At 33.8% G+C, this 8,746-nt stretch overlaps 2 protein-coding genes across 2 annotated transcripts in view; both read right to left on the reverse strand.

Moving 5' to 3' along the window:
- The window catches only part of LOC106873188 (follicle-stimulating hormone receptor), a 471,564-nt gene that overhangs the window by 338,266 nt on the left and 124,552 nt on the right, over positions 1-8,746 (reverse strand). The window contains exon 7 of the mRNA XM_052969708.1: positions 2,869-2,940. Within this exon, the coding sequence (XP_052825668.1) occupies positions 2,869-2,903 (35 nt within the window). The 5' untranslated portion in view covers positions 2,904-2,940. The remainder of the gene's footprint in view (positions 1-2,868; positions 2,941-8,746) is intronic.
- LOC106874638 (leucine-rich repeat-containing G-protein coupled receptor 4) overlaps positions 2,923-8,746 on the reverse strand; it is an 81,583-nt gene continuing 75,759 nt past the window's right edge. Inside the window, exons 6-7 of the mRNA XM_052969426.1 lie at positions 5,814-5,976; positions 2,923-2,940 (exon numbers count right to left, since the gene is read on the reverse strand). Coding sequence (XP_052825386.1) covers positions 2,923-2,940; positions 5,814-5,976 — 181 coding nt within the window. The remainder of the gene's footprint in view (positions 2,941-5,813; positions 5,977-8,746) is intronic.

Raw genomic sequence — 8,746 nt, forward strand, 5'->3', positions numbered from 1 at the left:
ATATATATATATATATATATATATATACAAATATCCTTTTTTTTAAAGTGGAAACAATGAAAACAAAACAGAGAGTAGGATCGAATATCATAAAATACATGACTGAATATTTTATTTCAGCGTAATGAAATTTGATATATAAAATATTTTTACATGAGAAAGAACTATAGCTACTGAATAGTTTTCAATGGAACAACATCGATTTGTGTTTTGTCAAAGGTGAGCTTTCAGTTCCTCAATGTATAAGTTATCAGAATGTTCTGAAAACTTCATTGGTTTGTAAAACTTCTATTCATGTAACATTCTTTTATTTCTTTGTTTCTAAAATAAATACGCATTTTAATTTTAAATATAAAATATTGCATCGAGAAAAGAAAAATATCTTTTCAGCTGAAATGTCTTTTATATTATAATGAAAAAAAAATTATTACTTTACATTGATATATCGATCATATTTCTCTAAATAACGAATAACAGTGGTGCTGCTGTTATTCGGTTTATAATACATTATACAGCTGCTGTGAGTATACGGACAAATACGAATTATAGTTGCGTACACATTATCTTAATTTTATTACAAGGCAAAATAGCTGGAGAAATCAGCGTCTTACTACATAGCTGTGTCGTTAAGATGCATAGATGGACGGTCAAGAAGTTCACTTCATAACAATGTTGTTGCAGATTGGTTCTAGTGGCTCATAAACTGAGCAAATATCTTTGCAACAATCTCGGATTGATCATAATTTGAGATTGAAATTTTGTAGCCAGAAATTGTACAGAAACTAATCATTTATATGCACACGTGTTTGTATGTCCGTCCATGCTATCCTGTGTTTATGTTACACCGATCTAAAACTAGTGTTACTTATCTTGTTTGTGCCTGTTTCTGCCTCTATGACTTAGCAGTTCGAAAGGTAAGATTTGATAAAATAACTACTCTGATCAACAGGATCAGCTGAACCCTTTCGAACTGTGTTCCAGCATGACGACAGTCCAATGACTGGAACCAGTAAAAGAGAAAAGAAGCAAATATCGCTCAGTAAATTTCAGTAATAACCCCCTCATTACTAAAGATCAAAACATGTTGAGTGAAATTTCTAAGAATTTCAGAAGACGTTAAAAAATGTTTTTAGCGATGTGATAAAGCAACATGTTTTATTAAGGGATAAAAAGAAATGTTTTTCAATGAAATTTAGTTTCGTATGAAGAGTAACTTTGTCCTTCATTATTCAGTGGGCAGAAAAATAAGTGCCAGTCGCTTAGTGATTCTTACTGCAACCTAAATCCTGTACGCAACTTTAATCTTACTACAGCATCCAGCAGTGTTAACATATGTAATGCTAATTCTAAATACTACAAATATTTGATGACGATTTTTATAATAACTGCAAACAAGAATATATATACTTAGAGATGGCCAACTATAAACAAAAGCAAGAGGGAAAAGCGTGACTTGATCAAATACATATCCTTCTTTTCATTCATTATCTTCATTGTATTTTCAGTCACGTGTGAATAATGCAATACATAACGGATACTGAAGATAGCACAATAGAAGCATCTTTTCTTTTGTTAAATTCGACAGTGGGGACGAAGTACTTGTCAACCACACTGTCTCAGATTGTGAGCTAAACACGTTACATTATGCTTTCTGGAATTACTGTCTGGAATTTCACGAAATATAAACCTACATAATTTCAAACCGAACACCTGTAGTGCCAACCGATTCTTGGTCGCAGAAACCGACGGAGGACGGTTATTATATATATGTATATATAAAAATTATAATACAGAGTAAAAATCATTGATGATTTTACCAGGTGATCAGCGCAGAAATAAAAACATCATAGGTAAATTTTACAAAATATTTTATAATTATATACATAATTATAACAAGGGATTGGCTATACACCCCATCACGCACTGTAAAAATAGACGCCAGAAGACACTATTACCACCTTAAAATCTCCGAGAATAATACACTAAGTTGTAGGCAAGCAAAAGAAAGATAATGAATCAAACTTATAGTTAACCGTGTACAAGATCTTGTTTCATGCTTGGATATAAAAGGAAAATGTGAATTCTACTTTGCAGTATATTTCTATGAGTATGGATGGATATTGGTTATGCGACGTCGCGGCTCGCATGCATATTTTGAGATACTCGCAAATTTATGCTATGGAATATCGCTGCTGATGTAATATTTCTTACTTTAAGTTTGAAACAGGGTCTTGTACACGGTTAACCATAAGTTCGATTCATTATCTCATTTTTTACTTGCCTACAACTTAGTGTGTTATTCTCGGAGATTTTAGGGTGGTAGTAGTGTCTTCTGGCGCCTATTTTTACAGTGCGTGGTGAGGCGTATAGCCAATCCCTTATTATAATTAGGTATATAATTATAAAATATTGTATATATATATATATATATATATATATATATATATATAGCACAAACGGCATGTTTTAAAGAATCTTACGATAACTGAAATAAATTTATAAACTTAATTAACAGTTTTTACGTCATACAATTTGACAAGCTCCATGTATATTGGATCACTCATCAGAGTATGTATCCCCTTATTCTTCTGTTCAGGAAGAGATATGACAGCAATCACCGTGTAAGTCAAACGTAAACCAGAACCATGTTGAAATCATTAAACTACTTTTTTCAGTCGTACACTTACCAACATCAGGATTAAATAACATGCATAATACATATACATACAAATAAATACACATTATACTTATGAGTACGCATATACTTAAGAAAACAGTGGTTTGAAAACAAGTGCATTAGTGGCTTAACAACAAGTATAAAGAAAAATAATTGCAAATAAGATAATATCAAAGATTCATAATACTTACAAATAATCTAAGTCCTTCAAATTTGCGAATGACATGTATTCTATCGAACTTATTTTATTGGCATGAAGAAATCTGGAAAATATAGAAAGTAAATAACAAGTTAAATGTAAAATTTTAATCTTTAGCTGAAATTATACAGATTTTGTAAGATTTTGTTAATATTCTTTTGATAAACATTCTCTATTTGAATAGATATTTGAAGCCGACTGCTTTAATACTTTTCAGATCGGAGATTTCTTGATTTGAAATCTGGTATCTGATCTGCAATAGATTAGAATCAAATATTTCTCATTAGATCATGTGAAATTGATGTGACATCGTTTTCACAAACACTACTCAGCGTTATTAAAACAATCAACTATTTCTGTTCAAAAACTGAAATCATGAACTATGTTATGAGATTTATTGCTTGTATTTACAGCATTGTGTGTGTGCAAATTAATAAAGAAAGTTTAGAGAAATTTAGCCTGTAATATTTGGTAGAATGTTCCACAGGGTTCGACTTAGCGTTTCATCTTTTCGGGGTCGATAAAATAAGTATCTGTTCAATACTGGAGTCAATGTAATTGACTTATCCCCTTCTCCGAAATTGCTGACCTTGTGCCAAAATTTGAAATGAATATTTGATAGAATGTTAGGTAAAGAGCATTATGGTATTTAGTTACTTCTCATTACGTTCAGGGTTCAAATACATCCACATCCAAACTTGCCTTACACCTTTCTAGGAGCAATAAAATAAGGTACCGGACAATAGCTAAAACTTTCGCGTATTGTAGACATAAAGACGAATAGCGATAACTTTGTCACAAGGCCAGATATTTTTATGTTGGGTTGAGTTGGCAGTTGATTATATTAATTCTAGAACATACCCGGAATTTTTATTTCATTACCCCAGAAATACGATAGGTCAACTGCACCAGAAAGGCATTCAGATTCAGACCGTCAAGGTATTGAATCTGAAGCCTTTACGAGTCTGTCATCGACTACGCTTTTTTCAGTTTTTAAACACAAGTGGAAAAGCGGAACCGTAACGTTTTTGTAAGACACTCAAGGCTTATTACATATAATGTGTGAGGGGAGAAATGTCTGTAAGATACAACGACACCGTGTGAACACAACAATGATGGAGAGTGAGAAAAGCCTGAAACAATCCGATGTGAAAGAGAGAGCAGATAAAGAGGCCCGGGTTATAATGAGTATAAAGTTAAACCCTAAAACGTTCTTTAACTTCGCCAAGTAAACGGCCACATTACCCAACAAGGGATCTTCATATAAAAGGATGGCTCCCTCACAAGAAACCCAAGGAGGACAAGTAGAATATTGAATGAACAGTTCAAAAGTGATTTCCGTTAGGACACAGACAATTGAAAAAAGCAGAGAGGTTCTTTGCCTCTACACCTGTAACCAGGAAGGCAGTAATAATTGATTACGTAGATATCAATTATGTGATACCTACCATGGATGAAATAGACGTAAACTCAGCTGCTGGTCCTGATGGATTCCTAGCAATCCTTCTCAAATCATTCAAAGAGTCCTTGTAAAACCACTGTAGCTTCTTTTTACATTGCAAGAGGTAAGCTCCCAGGCAAATTATATGAGGGAATAATATGCCCTATCCATAAAAGGAAAAGCAGAGCAGATGCTAAAAATCCTAGGCCTAACTCTCTGACCTCACACATCATCAAAGTCAGGGAACGAATAGTCCGAAGGAAACTAATTCGTTGCGATATATCTCGACTTCGGAAGAGTCTTTGTTAAAGTCAACATTGCATAACATCTAACAAGCTACGTGTTCTGGACATAGTCCGAAAACTTGGAGTTATTTTTCATGATAGAAGTCAGGCAGTGGTGACCAATGGAGTCACCTCGAATGAAACTCAGATAGTTAGTAATGTACAGACGATACATATGTCTATAAGAGTATACAGAACCTTGAAGAAGTCTCACACTTAGAGCAAGAGTTGGATGCAACATACAGGCCGGTTGAGGACAATAATATGCAGTTTAATGCTGGAAAATTCCAAGCCCTGAAATGCAGAAAAGCTACACTGACCCAGGAAGTATTGCAATCGCTAAATCAAAATCAATGCGTGACCTGGGCATTGACATGATTAATGATGCATCTTTCCACGTGCATATTACTAAATTGGGAATAAATGAGAGAACAGGAAACCACAATGGTCCTCTAGAGGACAATTGTCTTCAGCTGCTTAGACTACTGCTCCTAATTATGGTCACCACACAGTGCAAAATTAACGGAGAAACTTGAAGCATCCAAGTGAAGCTATACAAAGATTGTCTCAGTGCGACAGGTCAGCAACTGGAAAAAGCTGAAGAAGTTAAGACTCTACTCCTTAGAGTGAAGACCGGAAAGATACGCAGTGATACGCATATGGAAAATCTTGGAAGCATTTGAATCAAGCTTTGGCTCTGAAAGTTATCAGAACGGGGCGCCACTTCTTAGTGTCAAAGATACCAAAATTGCCATCATGATACATCATCAGCTTGTGTTTCAAGATTCGACAGCTCTTCAATATCTTCCCAAAAAGCCGGAGAAGTCATCATGGAGTGGATGTAGTTGTCTTCAAATCAAACCTGGATCTCCTCCTGTCAAGAGTTCTGGATTAACCTAACTTGTGGCAGGAAACGTAAATGAAGGTAGCAACATCAAACTCCCTCATTCACCAAATGCCACATATCATAAGAGGTTTTCAAGTAAGTGCAGCCAAATTAACGACGATGCCCTGGCATGATCGCAACTCTCAAACTGAAACTAGTAAAAGCGTAATTGCAGAAACGGTTAGATGACCCAAATCAGTGAAAGATAAATGTCTTGATAACAGGCACCATCAAGCATCGCGGAGCAAATGCAAATTAACACTACTTCAGTTAGCATTACCGCAATATTAATCAATTTATTTCAATACAATTCATTACAACTATACATCATATCTCAGTTTGTCTAATGTTTCGAAAGCTCTTCGGAAGCGCTTTACGACATGCATTTTCTTGGAAAACTCGATATGTCTAATTATAAATGAAGCGACTTTTAGCTCATTGTCATTATAGAGTTTATTGCTTAAATAACATCGAGGGATGAAGTAAATTCTAGAAACAAATTGTTTATATCATTACTTCAGTGACATTAATCTGTATCGCTGATACTCGAAAAAAATAAGCTCTAGGATTTATGCTGCTTACGTCTAGTCATGACATCAGCATCCGTCACATATCACAAGAATGGGATTACATAAACAGTAATCATGATTCGTTTTTTCACATCCTAGTTGTCTAAATTTGATGTTCAACAATAATTTCCTTGTTTTAACATACAATTTATACGATTAGGTTCGAGATCAGGAATTCATGTGTTGTATGTTGCTATTTTGCACATTTCTTCTCTTCTGTGTACAACTGCAGTTGTTCAATGATTTCCGTTAAGAGGGTAATAGAGATTGTGCAAATGTCAGAGATCCGATCAAAATGCTTAATTACATCCATTTTATTATACAGCATTTTCCTGAGCAAATCGATTCCTAGTTGATTCATTTGCATTTCTCCTAAATTGATAAATAAATCGATAAAATATTGGCTTCCAATTTTGGGGCAAGGCCAGCAATTTTGGGGAAGGGGGAAGTCGATGACAACTACAAATAGTACATTTTTTTTATCGATTCCAAAAAGATGAAAGACAAAGTTGACCTCGAAGGAATTTGCACTCAGAACATAAAGGCAGATGAAATGCCGCTTAGCGTATTAACGAGTCTTTCAGCTCGCCGCCTTAGCGAGATGCGATATAAATATCACGTATTTATACTTTTAATCACTAATTAAAATTTTCACCATCTTATTAAAGATAATTATCATGATAATAATACTACTGATTATGATGAGGGATAATCCCTCTCTTCATTTTCTTCTCCTTCATCGTTGCCTTTTCTCAATTTTTTATACTCAAACGTTCTTAATGTAACTGGATTCCAGATAATGAAAGAACTCACAATGCTTCACTATACGTCAGCTTTCCTACTAGTCAAAAATATCTCACATGGCTATTGTTGCTATATATTTGTTCCATATTCTTACTTCAATAATACTTTCCAGAAGATTCTAGGGACTAATAAATATCAACAATAAGCTAAATCAATCAGTTTAGGCCTCCTCATAAAATCGGCTCTTTGTATCGTCGACAGTAATCCCATGTTTCAGTTTTGTCCATTGTTTCTTATTTTTTTGCATTTTGACTCATTCTTCTATACTGTGCCTTATTATTTCACATTGTGTTCCATGCCTCTATATTCTGACTCCCAGTGTTGCTCGTAGCAATATCGATTCTTATCTTCCCTATCGATAAAATACTATGTGAGCCGATTTAATTGATTATAGCTGTCCACTAAAATATTTAGTCGCGTGTCTAATCAAGTGAAAATTTTATTACTTTCTACTTCGTATCAACAGGAACCTATTTTGTACTTTGATATGTTCTAATCTTCTGATTGGGTGATTTTTGGCTTTCTCCATAATTCCATTGGACTGCTTTTAACTTGTGCACGAGTCTTCACAATGGAAGTTGTTATATTTTAACTTTGATATATTTAGCATGTCAGGGAGCTATATGCACATTTGTAAAGCTGTTGATTATCGTTGTTTGACATATGCTAATACTCACTGAAATACCAACATTATTCACCCACGTTAGTTTTACTATATTAATCTACATTAAAACAATTTATTCACTAACATTTTACCGCTTCCATTGATAAATGCATATACAATAAATTATTCAATAAGTGCTGCGCATATGTGAACAGGTTTAGTGTATAGATTCTAAAGAAAAGAAAAAATACAAAAAAAAAAAACTATCTGTAGTTTCATGAAAATCCATAAATATATCGACTATGGTTTTCACAATAGCACAACGAACAATTTTTGTTGTCGAAATTGATTGATTGAGAAACATAAATCTATGAAACAGTGAGTAATAAATTCCTCGATTCACTGGCACTCAATGGCTGTGTTGGCAATCATAAAATAGCTATGATTCATCAGTTTAGCAGTAGTGTTCTATATTTATATAGTTTGTATTAAAACGAACAGGTCTTTATCTCATCGATAATGTCGTAAATCAACATCTGTAGATTACAAACATATTTTTTGTTTGAGATTAAGAAATAGCTATTATTTTAAGTTATTCAGAATACTAAATGGCCGTAACGGAATTTAATGGTATCTTTTCTGGAAAACAAAAAGGAATAGAAACGACATCTATGTGTATTTTACTGGCAGAGGCTTCAGATGACCCTCAGGCATAAGTCAAAACACACATATAAACCTAAATACTTGTATTCATATATGAGACATACATTGTATCGAAGTGCTAACACGTTTATCTATCTATCTATTTATCTATCTATCTATCTATCTATCTATCTATCTATCTATCTGTCTGTCTGTCTATCTGTTTGTCTGTCTGTCTGTTTGTCTGTCTGCCTGTCTGTCTGTCTGCCTGTCTGTCTAACTGCCTATCTTATTTGTTTTATTTGAGGACAATGTTTAGATATTTTCAAATGTAAACAAACTTACTTTAAAAGACGCATAGTTCATGTGCTCAGAAATTTAGTTTAAAATTTAGCTAACGTCGAACGTTAAAATGCTACTAAAGCATCAAATCCATTTGAAAAGAAATCCGCACTTACAATATTATACTCATATTCACATTTACACCAATAAAGGTCAACGCGATGGAGGTGGCAAAAGGACGGCTGTAACCTTTCGTCAGTCGTGCAATATACGAATAACTACACTAGGATATTTTTGGGTTATTTTGTTGATCGAAGCGGTTCCTTTTATACTCTTATAGGTATATTTTTTCATCTTT

Source organism: Octopus bimaculoides, chromosome 7, assembly GCF_001194135.2.
Source record: "Octopus bimaculoides isolate UCB-OBI-ISO-001 chromosome 7, ASM119413v2, whole genome shotgun sequence".
NCBI classification, from domain to species: domain Eukaryota; kingdom Metazoa; phylum Mollusca; class Cephalopoda; order Octopoda; family Octopodidae; genus Octopus; species Octopus bimaculoides.